General features: G+C 35.5%; 3 protein-coding genes across 4 annotated transcripts in view; 2 read left to right on the top strand and 1 right to left on the bottom strand.

Annotated features, from left to right (window-relative positions):
- The first annotated feature begins 4,225 nt into the window (after positions 1-4,225).
- On the top strand, positions 4,226-7,383 carry LOC127976200 (myelin and lymphocyte protein-like). Its single transcript, XM_052580463.1, has 4 exons — positions 4,226-4,306; positions 5,749-5,913; positions 6,376-6,495; positions 7,318-7,383. Exons 1-4 carry the CDS (start codon positions 4,226-4,228, stop codon positions 7,381-7,383), a joined length of 432 nt encoding a protein of 143 aa, XP_052436423.1.
- Positions 7,384-8,670: 1,287 nt separating this feature from the next.
- The window catches only part of LOC127976198 (myelin and lymphocyte protein), a 42,597-nt gene continuing 27,320 nt past the window's right edge, over positions 8,671-23,947 (top strand). The window contains exons 1-4 of one of the 2 annotated variants that reach the window (XM_052580460.1): positions 8,671-8,878; positions 11,128-11,295; positions 11,635-11,772; positions 11,988-12,457. In XM_052580460.1, coding sequence (XP_052436420.1) covers positions 8,789-8,878; positions 11,128-11,295; positions 11,635-11,772; positions 11,988-12,062 — 471 coding nt within the window. In that variant the 5' untranslated portion in view covers positions 8,671-8,788 and the 3' untranslated portion in view covers positions 12,063-12,457. Of the gene's footprint in view, positions 8,879-11,127; positions 11,296-11,634; positions 11,773-11,987; positions 12,458-23,947 lie in introns of those variants that run through there. The other variant, XM_052580462.1, reaches the window with a different exon arrangement.
- The window catches only part of mrps5 (mitochondrial ribosomal protein S5), a 55,562-nt gene continuing 44,819 nt past the window's right edge, over positions 13,205-23,947 (bottom strand). The window contains exons 6-11 of the mRNA XM_052580459.1: positions 17,262-17,352; positions 17,031-17,077; positions 16,704-16,761; positions 15,816-15,878; positions 14,576-14,712; positions 13,205-13,709 (exon numbers count right to left, since the gene is read on the bottom strand). Of these exons, the coding sequence (XP_052436419.1) occupies positions 13,485-13,709; positions 14,576-14,712; positions 15,816-15,878; positions 16,704-16,761; positions 17,031-17,077; positions 17,262-17,352 (621 nt within the window). The 3' untranslated portion in view covers positions 13,205-13,484. The remainder of the gene's footprint in view (positions 13,710-14,575; positions 14,713-15,815; positions 15,879-16,703; positions 16,762-17,030; positions 17,078-17,261; positions 17,353-23,947) is intronic.

The raw sequence follows: 23,947 nt of genomic DNA, 5'->3' as shown, positions 1-23,947 counted from the left end.
GTACCCACCTCTGTCTTTAATACAAGCCTCCTATTTAAACATATTCCACTCCTTTAAAGCAAGTCCAACATTCAAAACCTATTCCTATTCTTTCCATGTCTGACACACTGCCTCACACAGCCATCCTGAGGTGTGTCAGATGCTTATGAAGATGCAGACATGAATCAGCATGAACTATTCTGAATTGCTGTTGTAAAGAGAATAACATGCCAACTGAATGTTTAATCTTCTTATAGTGCATTATATAAGTTAGCTGCTCACCCATAACATATTTCTGTGCTGTATTCACTCTATTGTGAATCACGAATAGTGCTGCCACCACAAAACTGTAGATACTGAGAGGATACGTTCCCCCAATATCCAAATAGTGGTTAAACTACAGTCAAGCCACTAGCAAAAGTAGCTAACATTGTACAAGCTCAGAAAGCACTGCAACAAGAGAAATGTTTTATATATTCAGATAAAAATAGTTAGGTTTAACTAAAATTTGAATATTTTACTCAATATTTATGTGGGATATGTTTTTGAGTGGTTAGCTTAGCAACATGCTAATGTCTATCACCACTATTTGTGCCTTAAAAGAGTAGTTCACCCCAAAAAAAAGCATTTATCTAATAGATTTTCTGTTATATTCCATACATAATCTTAAATTGAAAAAGATATGGATAAAAAAAAACTATATATAATATTAAATTGAATGATTCATAATGCTAAAACTGTCTTTCTGTGTGTGCTGAAAAAAGGTGACCAGGAAAATATTTTCCTCTGCAGGTTTATGTCTCCACACTCCCAGTGTTTACAGAGAAATAATAGAGGACTGGTTTGACAACATTCCATCTTTTAATATTAACCTGTTCGAATTCCACCCTCCGTAAGCATAGAGTTTCTTCCCTGGCAGCTCTATGCTCATCCAGTCGTAACTGACAGTTAACTGTAAAATAATTTAGTCTTCCAGCTTTTAATGAGCTGTCATAGGATGAGAAAACATCTTCGACAGTTTTTTGGGGGGGGAAATGTGAGTATTTACGTATGTATCTCGGGCCTGTCTGATGGGGTGGGATTCCAGACCGTTCATATTTCACCACCAAACAGGAAACCTGAGTTAGTAAGATGACACGCCCGGGTGACCTGCTGCTGTGGTGACAGAAAAGCATTGGAGCCCAAAGTCAGCACACACACACACTCTGTCTGTATGGACAGACACAATAGATGTTTAAGATACCATAATTATACGAGTTAACACTTTATTTTAATTACAGATGAATTTAAAGAGAAATTGTGTAAAGTCTCAATTGTGTGAACTTTGTAATAGGATGCATGCGCAATTCCTCAACCCTCAGCAAAATGCATTATTGTGCATTTGCAAGTTCGATCTCCGTGAAGCAGTTAAATTTGCTCAAGGTCACCGAGTTAAGAGGTCATCTCTCCTTTGGACTGAATCATCTTTTAATATTAACCTGTTCGAATTCCACCCTCCGTAAGCATAGCTACCTTTTAGCTTCATTTTATTATTATTATTATTATTTAAATATGAGCCATCTTATACTGTTTTCTAGGGCTGTTCATTTTTATTCAGCATAATTACCAATGTGTAAAATGCTTTTTACCTTTTTAAAATGAAAGCCAAATTCGACATCAGAGAAAATAATAATAATAGTTATTGGACATTGTTGACTAATTGTAACATATTTTCTTGTGATAGCGATTTCATATAACAATTTGATAATATTTCTCAAAGCTGCACTCTACTAAAGGACTGTAAAAATACTTTCCAATGTATTGTAAATTTTAAAAAAAATTCTGTGTTGAAGTTTACACATATTTTGAATAATGCATTGCTTTGTGTTTTATTTTAGAGTTGAAGAAAATGTCTACATCTTTACTGAAAAGGTATAACTTTAGTGTACCTTTTAGAATTTACCACCCACAATATGATTATTTTTAATTACATTTTACATATACCTTTTTACTTTCATAATTACTTTTTTATATAAACTGACTTCCATATAAAAAAAATTATACTCATGGACTAAAATGCTGAGAAAAAACAAAAGTGAAGAAAAGAAGCTCCAGTAGAATAAAAAGTGCAGCCTGTATAAATTCGGCCTGTATCAATTCAATTCGTCTGCCAAACTAATGTATTCAAGATATCTTCACAAATATATTGGCCATCATATTGTAATTAATTCAATTCAATGTTTTAATTGATTAAATGTCCTATTATTTACATAGTAGTGATGCTGAACCTTGGCTACCAGAAGCAAAAGAAAAACATTGTTTATAAAAAATGTATGTCATTGTTACCTTAGGTAACCAGATCAGAAGAGAAAAAAACAGGCATTGTTTGGAGCTGTGCAGCACTATGAGTGTTCCCATGAGCAACCAGGTGTGTGTATGTGTGTGTCTTCATCAGACACCAGATCCACCAGCCACTCAAACAAAGGTAAGTTTCTGTAAGAGTCTGTCTGACACACAGCCTCTCACCCTGGGGAAAGAGAGAGAGAGTGTGTGTGTGTGTGTGTGTGTGTTTACAGAAATCTCTCTCCCTATTCAGCTGATGTGGACCACAAAGATGGGATTGCAAAAGTCAGTGAAACCTTACATTCTATCAGTGAAACACATATTTACCATGCACAAACACACACACACACAAGCCTGCTGCTGGATGTTTAACAGGCTGTTGTTAAATGAGCGCCCTGAATCTGATGGTTAAACATTCACATGAATTGTTTCCACATAGTAAATATTTCTATCCGGGACACAAGCACCTGAAGGGAGTTCATTTTATTTCTTCATTTTTTCAATTCACTCATAGCCCCCCCCCCCCCCCCCAAATGCTCTGCTCCTAATGTATTTTCCCTCCCTTTTTTATGACACTAAGCAACAGTGTCATAAAAAAATCTGCTCATAGATTTTGAGTTAACTTTAAACTTAAAGTGCATTAAACAAATCTTTTTCAGTATCCTTAATAGTTACATAGTCAACCATTCAGATTAGATCTATAAAAAAAATTATTAAAATGAGCTACAGAAACTCATTTTGTCCTAATTTAATTCCATTGTATTCAATCCATTCAAATAAATGTAAAACTCTGGTTTCTTAAACCATTTGTTTTGGAATCATTATTGTTGTATTAACTGAAACTGGTAGGTGCACTCTTTAGTTTCCAGCATGCTTTGCATAGGGCTTGCTTTAGGAGAGTAAACATTGAAATAAAGTGTTGTTATACAGGTTTTTAAGTGCCGGGAAAGACCAGATAATGTTTAATGTTCAGTTATGTTTGACATTTAAAAGAGTTTTTGTTGTGCTCGAGCTTTTGTGGTTACCATTGTGCTGCAGAGTAACTTCTTATTTGTGCTGTTCTAGCTGCAGAAACAAAAATTAATGTCAAACACTAAGCTGTAAAAAAGAAATGCATGTTTAAAATGAAGGACAGAAGTTAATGTACCCTAAGTGGTTAAAATTGAAGGGGTTAGGTTCAGACTTTGCCGTTTGAGTTAGTATGCATTTTGTACACCATCTCAGTCTGAATATACGATATGCAAATCTGCAACCTTACAGTCATACAAACATTTACTGCATGAACTTAAATTACAGAAATAAACAGAAAACAATTTTTTTTTTCTAATATGGCTCCCAACATTTTCCTGTATCGAGTCAAAATCACATCACACTTCCTGAAGTTGATGATGTTATAAATCTGGCTTTGTATTATGTCCTGTGGCAGCTAGACAGCTCTCATGCTTTTATTATGTTATATAAATTATATAAATTGTGGATGTATAAATGTGAATACAAAAGAAGCCAACATCCATTTCCCAACTGCTAAAATTACAATGTTGTCTTCATGCAGTTTAGAGTTAATCTAAAATATATATATATATATCAGTGTTCATTCTCTCTTTTTTTCACCATACAAGGATATTGTGTAAATGCACTGAGAAACACTTCATTTCTGAAGATTCCATTGTCGTAATCTGTTGTTGGAACATTCCGTTTTTAGAGATTTTACATTTGTAATGCATTGAGGAAATGTATATTTTCTGAGATCTAATCCGACCAGTTCTACAAAACACAGAAAGTAGTCTGGGAAAGGAATATTTGAACAATTAGAAGTGCACATAATGCAGAAAATGGGATAGGGAGGGACATAATAGATAAGGAAGAAGTTTAAAATTCTCAGTTTATCTATCATCTCATGTTTTTTACGTGTACCACAGACACAATGGCTTCCTCAGAGAGCATGATGCCCAGTGGCTGTAAGATTTTCACCACAATGCCTGATATTCTCTTCATTCCAGAGTTTGTAAGTATGCAATCAGCAATATCAAATCATACATTCCATTATTATCTTAATAACCACCTAATTTAATTAATCCTGAGGGTTTCAAAGTTTGGATGAGAAACAGAATAAAGCTCAGGGTTAAAAGAATAGTGTAACAAGAGTCTGGAACATTGGAGATGATGGAAATCTAACTACCAGATTAAATGGTGTATGGTGAAACTGCTGTATTTATTTATTTATTTTGATTCCAGTTCAGTTAATGTCATTCAGATGAGTCAAGGCAGTTATTTCCTAAATATTTTGGATTAACTTTTGTGTGACACATTTTGTGACAATTATAAATTGTTCTTGTAAATGTAATTAAATTAAGAGACTTAAGGAGAATTGGCATGTTTTGTGTTTTGACACTTGCTAAGGATTTGTGTCAAAAGCCAAACCTTAGTTTCAAGAGCACTAAATCCATTCAGTTGCAAGATACAAAACTGAATACTGTGAATATTGGGAAAGAAATGAATTACAGTGAAATGAATAAAATGCTTTATGTTGGCGGGTTTTATTTAAGAGTCAACTGAGTAACAATGTTAAATGCAAATAATAGACTGTCTGAGCTCTGACCTTATAACCGAGCATAGTTATGATAGCAAAAAGGGTAGAGAAAACATTTCCCATAATTTTTGTTGTTGAAATCACAAACCATGTGTCCAATAAAGCTCTACACTATTCTTTGGTATTTAAGTGTAAATTATCTTCTGTTTGGTAGAAGCTGATAGATAAATGTCTGTATGGACAGATTACATGACAATCCCTCATGAAACCTTGAAACATAATGAGGAAAAGGCAATATTACTTAACAAATTCGAGAAGTATAGAAACCAGTAAGTCAAGACCAGAACAAATTATTTTAAGAAAATATTTGCACCAAAAACAATTTGGGAATGAATAACCACTGTGTGTGTGTGTGTGTTTTTTTTTTTTTTTTTTTGGAATGTTGTGTTAATTTTAATGTAAGAAATAATAATACATTTTTATATAAACCAGTATTTTTACAAGAATGTATTATTTAGTTCAATCTCCATATAGTTATATTATCTATATTCCATGCAGTGAAAAGCCCTCGCTGCCAGATCAGGTGACATTATTTCATAAGAAATTCCTGCCACGCCCATTAAATTAGCTAAACAGCATCAGGACTCGCAGAAATATCCTGCCTGTGCCGGATGAGAAGGGGAAGACACACTAGAATTTACATTTTATTACCACAAGTACAGTATGCAAACTGCTTTGTGAATGGGACAGTTTGAGATTCACATTTTTTATAAAATATTGTTGTCAATCCCATGAATTTAACCAGCTGTTTAATGATGTGAGCCTAGTGAGTTTGTAGGTCTTTATACAGTAAATTAAGAAATGTCTGTATATGAGTAACTTTGTGTTCAGGTTTGCTGTGCGTTCGTTTGTTCCAGGTATTTGGTGAATTGGTGTGGACACTAGTGGCCTCCACCAAAGTGGAACCAGCAAATCCTCAGGGCTGGGTCACGTTTGTGTCACTTTTCTGCTTCCTTATCACCACTCTCTGGTTCTTCATATTTATTACTGGCATAAACCAGAACAGCATCTGGCCTAGCTTGGTAAGAAACATAAGCTTGAGGTTTTACCATGTTTTTTGGTCATTGGAGAAAACCATGTCAGAGACAACCATGGTAATAAATACTATGTTAAGTCAGCCTGAGGATGGCACTGGGATAGTAATTGCTAGTACCACTACAGTACTTAGTTTGTTTTCTCAGACCAACATTTAACCATGTAGACCTAGACTATGATATTTTAATAATTATTTAATAATAATTATTTTACTGTTCCTGTAGCTCAAATGGTATAGCATTGCGCTATCATGCGCAAGGTTGAGGGTTCGATTCCCGGGAACACATGATAGGTAAAAATTGATAGCCTGAATCCACTGTAAGTCGCTTTGGATAAAGGCGTCTGCTAAATGCATAATTTGAATTTTTTTTATTTAATTTAAATTTAATAAGGGTATTACATAATGAAATACCCTGTACATGACATACACTTTAACTTCTGCTCTTTAGGATGTAGGATATCATTCCTTCAGTGTATTCTTTTATCTGAGTGCTGCAGTGCTTTTGGCTAATGTCACTATCGGAAAACAAGGATTGGATAAAGTGTACCAGCTAGACATTGCTGCCGTGGTAAGATGCATTTATCATAGTTAGTGACATGTTTTGCAAAATACTTATTAAGAACAATTTACACTGATCATCCTGTTTATAAAATAAATTTAAAAAAAAATCTAAGTTCTGTCAAGGGGATAGTTTATAAAAATATTTAAGGATTATGTCCAGGAGCACTAATAATTATTTCAGAAGTCCGGACTGTCTCCTGATGTCTGATTTGGTAGCTAAACCAAACCAGACATTTATACAGTTATAAACTCACACTCAGGCCTTCTGAGATGTAGATGTTTCTTAATCGGAAGAGATTTGGAGACATTTAATATTACATCATTTGCTTACCAACAGATCCTCTGCAAAAAACATCATAATACTACAGTCCGTCAGGTAAGACCAGAGCAAGAAACCATTTAGACATTTGAGACTCCACAAAACAAGTTGTAGCATGGGTATATTTGTAGCAATAGCCAACAATACATCCAAATTATCTTATTTCTATTATGCCAAAATCATTAGGATATTAAGTAAAGATCATCTACCATAAAGATATAAATGTTTTATTGCCATCATAAATTTCATAAATATATGAAAAATTTATTTTCCTTAGACTTTCCTCGTTCTTGTTTTATGTTTGTTTTCATTTTTTAAAACCCTGCATAGAGATCCACGTTTTTGCCTGCAAATTACAGAGTGTCACCCGGAATTTCATCCAAACTTACTGGTTTCCACATTGCAGTTAAAATACATTTTGTTTGGATCAAACATAAACAATGAGATTATTCTATGTGATTTAACTTTAAAGCATAGCATAAGGCTTGAATACATTTCATTTGTTTGCAGGTTATGGCATTTATTGTCACATTACTGTACTGGATCCTCTCTGCTCACCGATGGAAGTCCTCTTGAAGAATGTCTGAAGTCCAACTGAAAGCCACAAAAGCGAAACACTCATTCAAAAATCACTGCCAAACCCTAGATTAACCAAATAACGAACTACGGATCAACAGAGATTTTTACAAAAGCTGTGCAGAACAGATTTCATCTTATTGCACCATTTCTGTTGTTTGACATAACTAAGTGAACAGTTTTTTTTTTTTTTTTTCATTTTTGCAAGCAGCACATTAAATTTACCTCTTGTTGCTTGTTGTATTATGATTGTTGGATGCTGTTTTTAAAGACTTACCAGATGATGTCATTGTCTGTAAACCTGTAATAAAAGACTAAGTGATTAACTCCACAAAAACACCACCCTCGAACCAATAAACAGAGTATCAGAAACAGATCCTTACATTAATAGGCAGCTAACCATCAGAACTTCATGGAACTCATCTACTACTTTAACATCCACTTATCTCAAGCAACCAACCATGGGATCATTTTTGAGGAGTTGCTCAGTATGAAACTAGGAGAAGAGGTATGTTTGCAGTGCTTCCATATGGCCAAATAATTCCAGAGAATTCTGCAATAGATTAGAAGAGAAAATTAGATATTTTTGATAAGAAGATTTTGATGTGACATTCTGGTCTAATTTGATGCTTATGAGTTTTAGCTTGGTTTGAACTGTAAAAGCAAACGACAACATTGTACTGAAATTGTGTATCTGAAATGAGCCTTTTAAAAAATAAATCTATTTGAAATAATCTCTGTCTATTATTTGTGTACCTAAACTGAAACGAGCCTTTTAAATTTAAATCTATTTGACATAATCTCAGTCCATTATTTGAGTGTGTCAAACATGTTTGTCAGAAACAAAGTCAAAAGATGCAACTATATTTATCAAGAGTCATATTCCTACAATATGGACCTTGCCCATATTCTATACATGTTTACTTAAGGTTATATGCTGTCGACAATGTTCAAAACTATGCCCTTGAAGAGAGACGGGACACTCCTTCTCCTTACTGTTTCTATACACCTATAGAAATGCACCATACAAGGCTGAAACACTGCTACCCTATGCTACCCTATCTGTTTTTGACCCAAACTTAATTCACTGGGCAAACATCTTCCCCTCCACACACACTTGGTCAGTCGAGTGTGTCTGTGTATTTGCGAACACCTGAGCTGACCTGTCCTGTTGCCACACTGCACCAATACAAACAAACAAAGCCCTCGTTCCAGCTTCCCCAGCCACACACATATCCCGCTCAGTGATAGTGGAGCGGCCCGTTGCTCTCCTCACGGAGGGTGTGTCAATACGGAAGTTTTAGTAATGGAAGAACGGGTTTTTCTGGTCTCCACTGGACATTGAAAAGACGCGCCCTTGGCTCCGTTACTCCAGTCATTCCTAGAGGATAGCGGGAGCGCGACCATGGCAGCGGCCACGCAGCAGATGTCTAGTCTGCCCAGCGGACTCCGGGTCTTTTCCACTGTACCGGACATCCTCTACCTGCCAGAGCTGGTGCGTGAACGGAATATTTAATGCACAGAAATTACAATATTTTATTATAGTTTTATCTGGCTATTGTAAAATATCAGATTATTTTGGACATTTAAACAGTTTAAGACGATTTCAGAATCCTTATCTTCCTCCATTTATGTAGGAGATATGTGTGTATATATATATATATATATATATATATATATATATATATATATATATATATATATATATATATATATATATATATATATATATATATATATATATATATCCTTTTTTGCTTTCCTCCTATTTCCATTTTCCACTTCAGGAAAAAAAACTTATTATATATATAGAATTATTATATTATTATTATTTTATTAGTATTATTATTTATTTTAGTTTTTTTTTTTCCTGAAGTGGAAAATGGAAATAGGAGGAAAGCAAAAAAGGGCGAAAATAGCAAGACAATACAACAACACTTCACCTCTACGGCTTCTTTAAATCTAGCCTAAATCATTTGACAGAGGATAGGCTACTGTTTTATCAGAAAATAACGTTTTTGGTGTAAATATTTAGTTCAACAATAAATATGATACGTTATGTGTTTTCAAAACAGTATGTGTTTGTGTATGGTGGTTTAAACTCAGTTAGTTTGGTCTTGTCTATTTATAAGAGAGTGTAACGGTTGGAGAGAATAGCGTGGTTGTTTTACTCAAAAATATTTTACTTATTTTTTTTTTTTTACTATTGGACTTTTATTTGTATTAGAATATTTTTATACAGACTTGTACTTTTTTTTCTATTATTGGATGTAACTAAATGTGGGTTTGTGACAAGAGAGTTCTCAGTCCAGCACCTCCACAAACATTTGACACCAAGGTTAATGAGGGACACACGGGCTACAGTTCACCTAACTGTAACACACCTCACACGCTTGAATTAACCTGTAATGATGGATCAAAGAAGGGTGTTTGAAAGAAAGAGTTTGTTTTGTGGCTCTGGTTCTTGTCTGAACTCAGTATAGTAGCTTTGAAGGGCATGAATGTGAGCTCAGGTCATGTATCAGTCGTTCAAATGAAAGGCGAGATGAGTCTGTGTGTAAGAAGGATTAGTGGAACAGACAGAGAAAACAGAGTTTGCGTGCTTTTTTATCAGCTCCTCTCACTTCTTTGTTCGCCATTTAGACCCAGTATATTTGATAAACGTGTCTGATAATAATATGCCTCTATAAACGCACCTGGTCTTTTAACTCGGTCAGAAAAAAGTAGGATAAGTGTAGCTGCACACTATAATGAGTATATTGGGTGTGACAGAAGTTTCTAATGTTTCCTTTGCTGATATATGCATTTGTGGCTTATCATGATATTTTAATAATACCCATTTTTTTTGTGTATTTGATTCCTGTCGTGAGAGTAAATTAATCCATGGGTGTGTAAGAGAGAGAGAAATGCATGAATAATGTGTTATCGTAAGAGGAGTGTCGCATAGCATGCTGTTTACTGCGTCTGTGTTCATTTGATAATAGCTACACAGAGTTATGTCATAATCACGCCTAAGCATAATTTATTTAAAGAGATAAAAAAAAGTTACGAAACCTACCTAAACTAAATATAACAAAACTTAGGCTATATAGACTTTGTAAGAACTAGGCTAGGCTATATAGACTGTATTATTCATGTAATTTCTAATTATTTTATAATCTTTCGCTTTAAAAAGAACAACTGCAGAACAACAAAACGATCACTGCAACAATATATTTTTAAAGCTTACTACTGTATATTTAACCGTATCGCCAGTGGGCTACAAAAGTCGCTAGAGGACCAGTAGTGTTCATGGACAACGTTCAAAAATATCTAACCAATCGCTGAATGCGGCTACTGACCAATCAGAATCGAGTATTCCAGAGCGCAGTGTATTAAATTAGTAGGCCTGTATTTTTGTTATTTATTGTTGAGGAGCTGTTGCGTTGCGTATAGTATTCACAACAGCTCTTCGTCAATAAATAACATCATCACAGGCAACTTGAAACGTGTATAGGCCATATACACTTTAAGTAGCCTGTGATTATCTGTGCTGGCCTGGTGAGCTGTAATTATCTAGGAAGGTTTGCACTGCCTACAGACACTTTATGTGGAGTGAGTTTATCATTAACAGGTGTGTTAATAAGAATGGATGCATTAAACTACTAATTGTCTAAATTCAAAGGTCTAGTCTGGTTGTGGTTGGTTGCACTTGCATAAATTGCTATACTGAATTTGCATGGTGTGTTTGTGTTTTTCCCACAGGTTTTTGGAGGGCTAGTATGGATACTGGTGGCATCTACAAGTGTGGTACCGCCAAACCCTCTAGGATGGGTGATGTTTGTATCAATATTCTGCTTTGTGATGACCTTCCTCTGGCTCATCATCTTCGCCTGTGGAGGGCACAAAAACAGCAGTGCCTGGGCTACAGTGGTGAGCAGAGAGCAGGCTGGCCTATGGTGGCTCAGACTTCCCCACTTAAAGAATTCAGATGACAAAGATATGACTAAAACTGAAAGCCATTTTAGCCAAAAACAAACAAACAAACAAAAACCTACTACTAAAGCTAAATCAAAATTTGCTGTCAAAATGACCACTGCTACATAATGCATTATAATATGTTCTTAATATAATATTACATAATATAATATTATAATGCCTCATCATGTAGTAGTAGATGCTAAGTGAGTGTGAGTGCATGTATCTATACAGTCAAACCAAAAATTATTTTAGACAGACACCAGATATAATTTTTTATAATTTTGTGTGCAGGACTTCATTTACCACCTGATTGCTGTTGTGTTTTATCTGAGCGCCTCAGTGATCCTGGCATATATCACCGTACTCTTCAAAGATTTATCTTTAGTTTCACTTCCAGTCAAGTACTATAAAATCGACATTGCAGCTGTGGTAAGCACAAAAATTGTTTTATTGTTAACTGTTGATAATGAATGAATTATATCATGAAAAAATATAATTTTATTTTTAAAAAGCTCTTGAATTAATTATAATACTTAGTAAACCTAAAAATGAAGTAAAATGAGATTATTTTTTTATTTTATTTTTTATAGTTGTTTAAAACTCGAATGTATGGCTGAATTTTTACTGTCTCTCTCTCTCTTCAGGTGTTCTCGTATGTTACCACATTGCTTTACTTCATCCATTGCATCCTTTCTGCTGTGCGCTGGAAATCCTTCTAAATCAAAGAATCTAAGTAAAAGAAAAATAAATCTGACATAAATTGTTTAATAAATAGTAAATAAACAAAACCACTGGGGCTAAAATATGAATATCAGGGTTAAGCCCAAAGTGCCCTCTAATCAGAAACACAAAAGCAATAATGATGGATTAAACCCACTTATACTTTCCATACTGGATTATTCAAGCCTAATTACTTTTCTAATAATAATGCATTCTTATATTTGGGGGAAGGGAAACTTTTTGAAATGCTATCTTTACTTGATGTACAATGACACTCCGTGTATGTGTGGATGGAGAAATAATGTGGGTTTTTTACCTTTGTAAGAGATTAATACATTTTTGTATATTTACCATGAACAACACATTTTAATAAAAGAATATGAACGGGATACAATTCCTTGAATTCCCCTCCCTCTCTTGATGTATTGCCTGTATAAATATGACTATATAAATTATGCATATTCATAAGTAAATGTCAATCACATAATGAAGTTGACCATTTGATAGTGTGTAGATTACAGTATTCTGGCTTTTAAATGCTTGTATGTGAGAGACAAGCTTGTGACCGATGTATTTAACATAAAAGACACTTTAGAACTCGCATTTAGCGGAGCTATCTCGCTTTAAAAAATAAATTTAAAAAAATGACTAACACCAATGAAGATCTCAAATGGAGGCATTGATGATCTCAAACAAATGTAAAAAAAATACATAATAATAATAATAAAGTCCCGCCCATTTAACCAAACGCTCAAAAAACTCCCCTGAACACTGCTGTTTTTAACCATTATTTTGCACTTGCAAATGAATCGATCAAATGAGCCATACCAACTCTCTAAAATACAACATACCTAATACACAACATTTGCATTTACAGTAATCAATATATCAGCTGACTCAATTATAAAGCTATGACAGCTTTAAACATAAAAAAAAAATGACTGACCTGGTCATAGTTTATTTTTTTCACGACTGCAATCCAGTCAATGCTATTTTGCACGAGCTAAACTTGAAAGTGGCCTCTGTGTGATACTTCACCACACCATTGATCATAAACGGTGGACCATTTTCCTGCAACAATGTAAAATTATGCTGAAATTTGACTACGCCTTGAGCAAGATTAATGAGCTGACACTGAAAGTGGGTTTATTGTAGATTTATTTCCAATTATAAGTCATGTGTAGGTAAGTGAGAACAAAGTCTCTCTCCATACATTCACTTCCACACTCCTCTTTTTTGGGCTAGTGACATATAAACACTCATTTCTGGGGGTATGTAGCACTTCAGGACCTTTTAATGTGTTGTGAAATGGTAGTTTAACAGCATGGTTCCAATCCAAGCACAAGCCCCCAGCAAACGGTTGTCAGTTCTGCACTAGACAGTCAGCCTCAATACCGATTGGCTGGACGTTACCATTCAGATCACCAGATGGTCCTCTTAACCCCTGCCCACACTGATCTCTTAACACCCTGTGAGGCCTTCACATCAGCCCAGTGCAGACGCGTGTTGGGCACATCGTCCTCCACTTCAGGTTCCTTACGGGCACCAAGCTGCGGTCGTGCCACCACGATGGGTAGAGCGCCTTGTTCTCCCCTGAACTCCACAACATTCAGATGCTTCTTATCAGCGAGATTCTGATGAGTCTCCTGTAGAAAAAGAGGAGAAGAAGTCGGTTATAAGACTGAAAAATACACTGGCACAGTTAAGAGGGTCCTTAGTGTACTGTGACCATTCATACTTACAGGAATAGTTCACCCAAAAATGAAAATGTACTCTCCCTCAGGCCATCTAAGATGTAAATGAGTTTGTTTTGAACAGATTTTAATGTTTTAACATTACATTTCTCCAATTCTATTCAGATGAAGAAACCGACTCATCTACATCTCTGATGGCCTGAGGGTGAGTCAATTCTCATTTTTGGGTGTACTACCCCTTTAAGGTCCTAGTGAACAATAGATTATTCTTTAGTGAGGCCAAAGAGTGAGGATTCAGCAAACTGACACGATTTAGATTTAGACTGAATTCTTTCCAATTGTTCCTTAAAGGAGTTCCTGGATGTTTAAGTTTATTGGTCTTGGGACATTCACCAAAACCATCTATCTGATTTAAGTACCAGAATCAGGGATGGAGTATTACACAAATGTCATTTATGAAAGTTAAATCATGAATCTATTTGATTTAAGTCTGTTAAATATTAACATCAATATTACAAATTACAACAATACCAGGTACTCTCCAAGTAATTTCAGTAAGTAAATATTGCTGCAAGATATTAAGCAAATAATAATCAAAGAAATGGTTAAGACGTTTCATGATATTATTGTAATCTGATTAATACTAACCACATATAAACATTAAGACGTTTGACAGAAATGTGGTTCCAAGACTAACAGAAGATGTTGATTGTGAAATACAAAATACTTGGCAAGATCATGGTCACTTTATCAAATAAGCCCCTAAGATGTGTACAAAGACTGATCTGATTGGCTATTGATCTGTTGAAATCTCTCACCTGATTGGCCAGGCCGTGGAAGAGAGCCCTGGTTATGTTGAGGAGGTTAACTGAACCATCTACTTTAGCATACATATCCTCTATCCCAATCAGCTTACAGAGAGTGATTACTGCCCGATGACAACGCAGACCATATCCTGAAAGAAAGAAAAAAATCAGATCAAACAGAAGAGAGAAGGTGAAGGTCTTTTACATTTTTACTGTCACATTATTTTCTTCAGTGGAACACAACACCAGATATTGCCCATTCTCTTTGACTTTAAGTGTATTTTTTTTTGTCCAAGTCAACGGGAACCAAACTAGTCATACAGGTTTGGAAAAGCATGAGGGCGAGTAACCAAAATGGTTCATTTTAACTGCTGATAATATACAGAAATGCATTAAATCACACGGCACATTTTCATCTAATTTCAAACTAAAATAAAAAAAATAGAGTCAACAAACATTTTCATGGGTGAGATTAAGGTAAAAGAATAGATGTCCAGGGTAAGTGTGATCCACATTACATAACAATGTAGATCATGGTTCCCAGAGTTCCAGGTCCAATCATAACAGCTCCTGCCAGGTTTCATTACTCAGGTGTCAGTGGTGATACATGGACTCTGAGAATTTGAGTCCCATCAGAGCTGAACACAGAACTCAATTACCATCAGCCCCATCTCGAATCCGAACATCATAATGTCAGCTCTGATTTCAGGAATGAAACAAACCCTTCATGGCTCAATAGATGAAATCTATATGTGGGTACTGTTCTGGGATGCGTTTTCCAAAAGCATCATTTGCTAACCATATTCACAAGCTCCATCGAACTCTACTGCTAATGACGGGACTTGCAACCAGGGCTGCTATTTGGAAACGCACCCCTGGATATCAGGAAAACATTTGCTTGAAGAGTTTAATTGGCATATTGGTACTTTGTCAACACTGACATCAAACGTGCAGCATGTAGTCACTAAATTAGAATACTACCCAATAAAAAAAAAACAATCCACTGTGGGCACAAGAGACGTACACGACCACTAGATCTGAATAGCAAGTACACTAGTCCTAGATGATCCCACCAAAATCAAACAGAGTTGGGATGTGGTACGTGGATGTGCAAATGTACCCCTGCAAAATCTAATTTTAAGGTAATCGTATTGCAAAACATACATGATGAGCTCAGTAACATACTGGGCACGCAGATCTGTTATCAAGCAAACTGTGATTGTTCACACACATGCGAGGTTAAGCCACTTACCCTTGTTCTGTTTATTCATTCTGAGTGTGGTCCTTTTAAACTGCGACTCAATGTCATGATATACTGCACATGAGGGTAAAAAGATCATAATGATTAAAAATGAACAATAAATACAAGGAAGCTGCAAATTCAGTGTCATATAAAAAACTTTTCTACGTTTTTATTTATCGTCATCAGTTTTGAAAAGTGTGCTGCTGTGTTGTGGAAACATTGATACATTTCTTGCCGTATTCTTTGATAAATAGAAAGTAAAAAAAACAGCACTGATTTGAATTAAAAACCTTTTGTAAGAAAAATCTTTACTCTTACCTTTGATCTATTTAATGCATGCTTGCTGAATAGAAGTATTTAAATATATACATATAAATATATACATACACAGAATGTAATTTCAGCAAGTTGCGTAGGAAAAAGGGTTTGGGTGGTAAAAATTAAAAAATATATTTATTTTAGTATTTCCAAGTCAATGTACTGTACATCTCTGAAATAAATTAAAAACTTATTTTTGGTAATCAGAGGAACCATAATTTCTTCACATTTTTGTAAATTGGATTAAAATATTTAAATAAAACAGTAAAAAGCAAATAATAATATAAAAATGTTGCTTAATTTTATAATCACCAGCAAAATCAATGTGAATATTTTAATTAATTAATTAATATATATCACCCAGCCTTTAAAGAGCGCTCTCAAATATACAAATATCAAAACATGGAAATGATATATTATGTAAATAATTAATGCTGTAACAAGGTAGAATCCTTCTCTCAAACCGCACACAAAAGCACATGTATACATGTGAGATTTACGATGTCTGTTTGTTATATGATAGTCAGTGACGCACGTGTGTAACACTCGCACACGCGCAAAGAGTAGTAAGTGACTCACTGGTGTGGTTGTTGTATCTCTCAATGTAGTAGAGATAATGCATGGCTCGGTTTTTTGCCTGTAAAACAAAGCAGCATGTTTAATGTCAAGATGATTTCACTGTAACCTGATCTAGTAGCTCTAACACAAACGCTACAGGTTCAAATCTTGTAAGTGTGTCATTGGAACTGAGGAATTATTGAGCTCACAGCCCCGTTCTGTCACTATTGTGCCCTTGAGCGAGTCATTTAACCTCAGTTTGCTTCAGGGGGGAATTGTGCCTGCAATTAGAGTCCGGTATGTGAGTTTATGTGTGTGTGAATGAGTTTGCATGTGACCATGGCTTACTTTTCTAAGTGCGGTGTTCTTGTCTGCTGCTTTCCCCAGTGCAAACCCTGCAGAGAAGGGAATAAAACAGCTCATTAACACTGATTATGGCCATTGTTTTCTTACCGGCCACATATTAAACTACTGCATTGTTCCACATGCTCCAGACCAGAGATGGCCTTAGTTGAGGCAGCTATATAGATTAAAGCATTTAGCCTTCAGAAAAAAATCACATATATGCATTTGTATTACCTGCGGCTCCATTTCCATTGCCCACAGCGACTAGAGCACTGATGGATCTCTTCCTGCTTTCTTTGGCCGTGACATTAAACACACTCTTGACCTGTCAGTCAAAGAACAAACATAATATATGACTGCAGGGGATCCATTTCTGTATGTGTGCATCCTTTAAGCAACCACCAGAAGGCAGTACAAACTCACTGAAAAACACTAATACGCTCCAATGAAACATCTCAAATACTGCAGTCATTGTCAGACACACACACACACACTCTCTCTCTCTCTCTCTCTCTTTTTTCCCCTCAGGCTGCAGATACATGCGTAATTGCATTGTATAAAGTACTTGTACAGTATAAAAGCTTTCTTGCTCCTGCTACTTACTGCAATCTGTTATGTAACGTTTGCTGTAGGAGTATTATTGATATGATGAGATCTTTGTGCTGAAAGAAAAAGCCACCCACTGGCAAGAACTAAACATGTTCAGACAAAGTTGCAAGGTGGATTTCAGCCTATTCAAAGAGCTCAAGCACAAAAGTTACACAGCTGATTATGTCCTAAACCAGCAGTTATCAGAAAACCTTTTATAGTGCCATATCTTGTTTCATTATAATATTCAAATGGTCAGACGTATTAGTCTCATACTACAGAAAACCTGGGTTTAAAACAGTGTCTGCGGTAATGTCTCCTCTTTTAAATAAAGTATTATTCTGACAGAAAAAAAAGTACATCACTTAAAGTGCCACTGCGTACCCCACTAGGAAGTTTACGTGGTTTATCCTCATTGCATGGTTCATTTGGATTTTTTGCTTTCATAGTTCATAACAAAATAAATATGGTTGTGTGAGGATAATGATTACTGCAGGTAGGTCTGCATGCAAATACAAGGGAGTTCAACATATCTAAATAAATCGGCTAAAAAATGTTTATTAATCCCTCTTGCTCATGTGCAAACAGTTAAACATGCCTGAGATTGCCAAAGATGGTCCTAAATCTTCAGTATCATTCAATTTCACTTTTTAAGGTGCACCATTTCTGTTTATCAGCAATTTCTAATGTCTCATTAGAAGTACATAACTAAAATAATTACAGTACATTCAAAAGTTTTAGGTTCAGTAAAATGTATTCATGTTTTTAAAAGAAGTCTCTTATGTTCACCAAGACTTTATGTATTGATAAAAAAATCCCAAACATTGTAGTATTGTGAAAAATCAGTACATCAATTAATTATTAGAATTTATTCCTGTGGTGGAAAATATGAATTATTAGCAGTAATTATTGCAGTGCTTATCGCCACACAATATTTCCGAAATCATTCTAATATGCTCATTCGGTGCTCAAGAAACATTTCTTAATATTATGAATGTTAAACAGACACACTCCTTTCAGGTTTTTTTTTTTTTTTTTTGATGAATAGAAAGTTCCAATGAACAACATTAATTTATAACAATATAAAAGTCTTTACTGTAAGTTTTGAGCAATTTAAAGGGATAGTTCACCTTCATTTGGTCCCTGCTGACTTGCAGAGTTTTTTTTTTTTCATACTGGAAGTCAATTGGAACCAGCAACTGAAGGGGAACTATCCCTTTAATAGATTCTTGCTGAGAATCTTGCTTTTTTTTATTTTAATTTTATTTCTGAAAACAAATTATAAATCACACTTAGTCTGAATGATGTGTAAATTGTTAAGGATAACACATTTTTCTATTTAGTCACAAATGTTTATATACTGAGGTATCTACTGTAAAAACTGGTTATTTCTAGAATCCAAGATAGTCTTGGGGTGCAGACTTAAACCCATATTTTACATACACGCACCGGCCACTTTATTAGGTACACCTGAGCATCAGAATGGGGAAAAGGGGGATTTAAGTGACTTTAAACAAGGAATAGCTGTTGGTGCCAGACGGGCTGTTCTGAGTTTTTCAAAAACTGCTGATCTACTGGGATTTTCACACACAACTATCTCTAGGGTTTACAGAGAATGGTCTGAAAAAGAAAAAATATCCAGTGAGCGGCAGTTGTGTAGATGAAAATGCCTTGTTGATGTCAGAGGAGAATGGGAAGACATGATAGAAAGGCAACAGTAACTCAAATAACCACTCGTTACAACCAAGGTATGCAGAATACTATCTCTGAATGCACAACACACTGAACCCTGAAGCAGATGGGCTACAGCAGCAGAAGACCACACAGGATGCTGCTCCTGTCAGCTAAGAACAGGAAACAGAAGCTACGATTTGCAAAGGTCCAATCCAAAATTGGACAACAGAATATTGGAAAAACGTTGCCTGGTCTGATGAGTCTGGATTTCTGCTGCGACATTCAGATGGTAGGGTCAGAATTTGGCGTAAAGTACATAAAAGCATGGATCCATCCTGCCCAACCGTCCCAACGGTTCAGGGTGGTGTTGGTGGTGTTATGGTATGGGGGATATTTTCTTGGCACACTTTGGGCCCATTAGTACCAATTGAGCATCGTTTAAACGCCACAGCCTGAGTATTGTTGCTGACCATGTACATCCCTTTATGACTACAGTGTAGCCATCTTCTGATGGCTACTTCCAGCAGGATAATGCACTATGTCACAAAGCAAATCCTCTCAAACTGGTTTCTTGAACATGACAATGAGTTCACTGAACTCAATTGGCTTCCAGTCACCAGATCTCAATCCAATGGAGCAGATTTTGGACGTGGTGGAATGGGAGATTCGCATCATGGATGTGCACACGACAAATCTGCAGCAACTGTGTGATACTATGATGTCAATGTGGACCAAAATCTCTGAGGAATGTTTCCAACACCTTGTTGAATCTAAGCCAACAAAGAATTAAGGCAGTTCTGAAGGCAAAAGGGGTCCAAACCCGGTAATAGCAAGGTGTACCTAATAAAGTGGCAAGAGAGTGTTTATAAACATTGCTCAGAGAAAAAAAATAAAAGAGTCATCCACAACCCCATCTGTATCTCTAGTGCCTACTCTGTTGTATGTGAATCCACTGAAACACACATGACTGACTGATCAATACACTCACAGGAATCATTAGAGGTTATAGCATCTGACACTCTCTCTAAGATCCACCGCAATCTTTCTCTCGGTTTCTAAATCCCTGAGTTCTCAGTTATGGGACACTGCATGGTTTAATTGAAAGCACTAAATGAAAATGATGATGGGGACAAAAAGAAGAACAATGTTTACTTAAAAAGAGAGAGAGAGAGATGGGTGGGAACTCCCACCTGCATTCTGTCAGTGTGATGGTGAAACACATGCCATCTGTTCAGACCGCTTACACAAGCACACACACACAAACACACACACACACACACACACACACACACACACACACATCAGTAACAGCAGAGCAGTTGTCCTCTGATGGAAAACTGAACACAAACGGATCCAAACAATGACAGGGGTTTGTATAGACACACATGCACATCTGCTCATTAGCTTTCTTGGTCTTGGTCATGTCATTATGCAATTACTACAACCATTCTCTCAACCCGCAATTATCATTTAAATGAAATGCAACCACTCCACCTCTGCATGCTGCCCAGGAACCAAAAATGCATACAAGTGTGTTCATCTTTGCTGATTAGCTATTATTAATTAGCTTTTATAAATGTACCACAGTCTCAACACCATAGATATTGTGTCAGACATATTAGTTGGCAGGATTATTAAATCTCTCTCGTCAAATCCCCATTGTAATCACAGCAATTTTACTATATTGTTGGAAATATGGGTGTCGCAGCACTTTTTTTTTTTTAAATCTCTTAATAACTACTGAAGAGAACAACTAATAATATGTAAATCACTTTGGTGAGAAACTGTATGTGCAATCGACAAACAGATATCTGCTTTTAGGGGGAAAATATGTATATGATGCCTGTTTTGGTTCTAAGCATAAAGTGTAAATGATGTCTAGAAAGTAACTTTGACCAAAGTGGAAAATATTTTAAAACAACGCTACAATGATACATACAATGATCATACTAACTACAGTGTAAAATATGCCAATGTAATGTAACTACAGCGTAAAATATACACTAAAAAAAATATACACTTTAACCTTGACTAATGCAAGGTACAAAAACAATGCAACTTTGACTGCAGTGTAAAATACGCCTACACAATGTAACTACATTGAAAAATATGCTGACAATTTAACCTAGACCACAGTGTAAAATATTTACAAATGTAAACTTAACTACAGTATAAAGCTAAAAAAAATAAAACTGAAATCATCATATGGCAACTATCGAGCTGTGCTTCACTTTAATTTTACATAAATAAAATTGCTGCATGGTCCACAGTGAAGCACTGCACCGTTTTCTTTTCTTTTATAGCTCATGATCCAGTGTTTTATAACTATAACAGAACAGTAAAGTCTGCTGACAATGTAGTCAAGTTCACAGTAGTCAGTTTTATAGTGTAAAACATGCCTAATAATAGTGCAACAACAAAATCAAAGTAATAAACTTGACTAGACAATGTAAAATGGTGTTTAAGATACAGAAAAAGAGAATGAGATCATTTAACCATTACAAGACATGATGAACTGCAGATGGGGGCCTAAAACTCTAAAAGTCTTCCTCTTGCTTTAATCTATCTCCATAACCGTTACATTTTTTTATCACTCTCTTCTAACTATCAGCCATATTTCTTGCCCTGCTCTGTCTGTCTCACTCTCTCAGTCTTGCTCATGTATCATCCACTCTAGAGCACTATGGCTCTCTTCCCTCTCTCTTGGCAGACGTTGCGTGTCCTTGGGAGAAGTTCTTGAGTTTACAAGAAATAGTTGGCTTAATTAATGTGGCTTTATGAGTACTTGGGCTCTTTCAGACTTTACTCGTGCCTTCTCTAGGACCCCCAGTTGACAGTGGGATGGAGGGAGGGAAAAGAGTGCCACTTTAAATGCAAGCCTGATAATGTCTCCAAGCTTTTCAGAAACACTTCTAATTAATCTGAGTCCACAGAGACAGAGGTCCTGGAGAACCGTGAATAGTCTTAATTTCTGTGCAAGGCCTTCAGTGTGTCTATACTGAGTTATCTCTTAAGCTCTGGGGCAATGTGAGGGTGACACGCTGCCATGTGCCCGATCACATGCAAAATATAGTTGTCCAGACTCCGAGCTAATGTGCTGGACACTGCAAAAGACTGAGGGGGTCTGACTCACAGTCTGTGGTGGCTCATTCTAGTGACTAGTGCCAGCGGCCCTAAAATGTCAATCAAAATGACAGTACGAAAGAAATGAAGGAAGACAGAGAGATAGAACTGTTCTGTTCAAAACCTGAGCTGTCTTCATACTTCATAGGCATCACAGAGATGCTCTTGGTGTGAATTCTGTTCCAAAGGTTAGGTAACTTAATTATGTGGTCTGCTAAGATCCTATCCTTTCGGCAGCACTGCATGCAACTTTTGCAGAGACAGCAATTCTGTAACATACGATTACAAGCTAAAGCAAAAAAAAAAAAAAAAATCAAAGGTGCATTTGATTCAGTAATACTTTTATTACTTTAGTTCTTATTTATTTTATATTTTATTTACGATTTCAAATTATATATTTTGAATATATATATATATATATATATATATATATATATATATATATATATATATATATATATATATATATATATATATATATATATATATATTCAAATAAATGCTGTTTTTAATGTTTTCAACATTGATAATAATGAGAAATATTTATTGATGTTTCTTTAGCATATCAAAATGATTTTTCAATTAATCATGTGACACCGAACACTGGAGTAATGGCTGCTGTAAATTCAGCTGTGCATCACAGGAATAAATTACATTTTTAAATATATTGATTAATACTAATAATATGAAATATTAATATAAAAAATTATAGTAATAACGTTTCAATGTATTACTGTTTTTAAGGTATTCTTACAAATGCAGCCTTGGTGAACAAATTTCTTTCAAAAACATTTACAAATTTACTGAACTCAAACAGCAAAATGTGCAATTGGGAGCTGAAATTATGGAAGCAGAAATGGGCTCCCATACAAAATAAAATGTATAAATAAAAAATAATAAAATGACCTATTTCACCCAGAGTCTAATATATATATATATATATACATACACACACACACACAAGTCTGCATTGAAACCCCACTCTGGATCTCACTTAAAGTGTATGATGCACACAGGTCCTGAAAGTTCCAAGTCATTTATGAGGTTCATTTAAATTAAGAGGCAGGTGTCTCAGACAACTGCGTGTGTAGGCAGTAAGCAATGAGGTAGCGCTCTAGGTTTTGGAACAGAGCTAATGCGAGCAAGAAGAAAGTAGATCACTTCATCTTAATCATCAGCCTTCCATTTGATTTCTTGCAATGTTCAGATAGGGAAGAAAAAACTTTGGCTGTAAACCTGTCCACTTCTTTGCCAACAAAGCTTTATGGAAATGAAAGAATCAGAGGACAAAAGAAAGACAACATGGAAAACGGAGTAAAGTAAAAGAGACGAGGACCCGAGGTGAATTGCTGTACTGATTTCCATTCTAAACTCAGCAACATTTCTGCCAAATGATCCTTGTGGTGCCAGCCAGGGGCACTATACAGAGATTTGTTTATCAACCGTTCATTGTTGTGTATAATTAGATAATTCTCCAGACACTCCACACTACATGGTAATTTTGTGCTGAGCAGATTTTGTGCCCCAACTGCCTC

Source organism: Carassius gibelio, chromosome B17, assembly GCF_023724105.1.
Source record: "Carassius gibelio isolate Cgi1373 ecotype wild population from Czech Republic chromosome B17, carGib1.2-hapl.c, whole genome shotgun sequence".
NCBI lineage: Eukaryota > Metazoa > Chordata > Actinopteri > Cypriniformes > Cyprinidae > Carassius > Carassius gibelio.
This window is presented reverse-complemented; position numbering and strand designations above follow the sequence as displayed.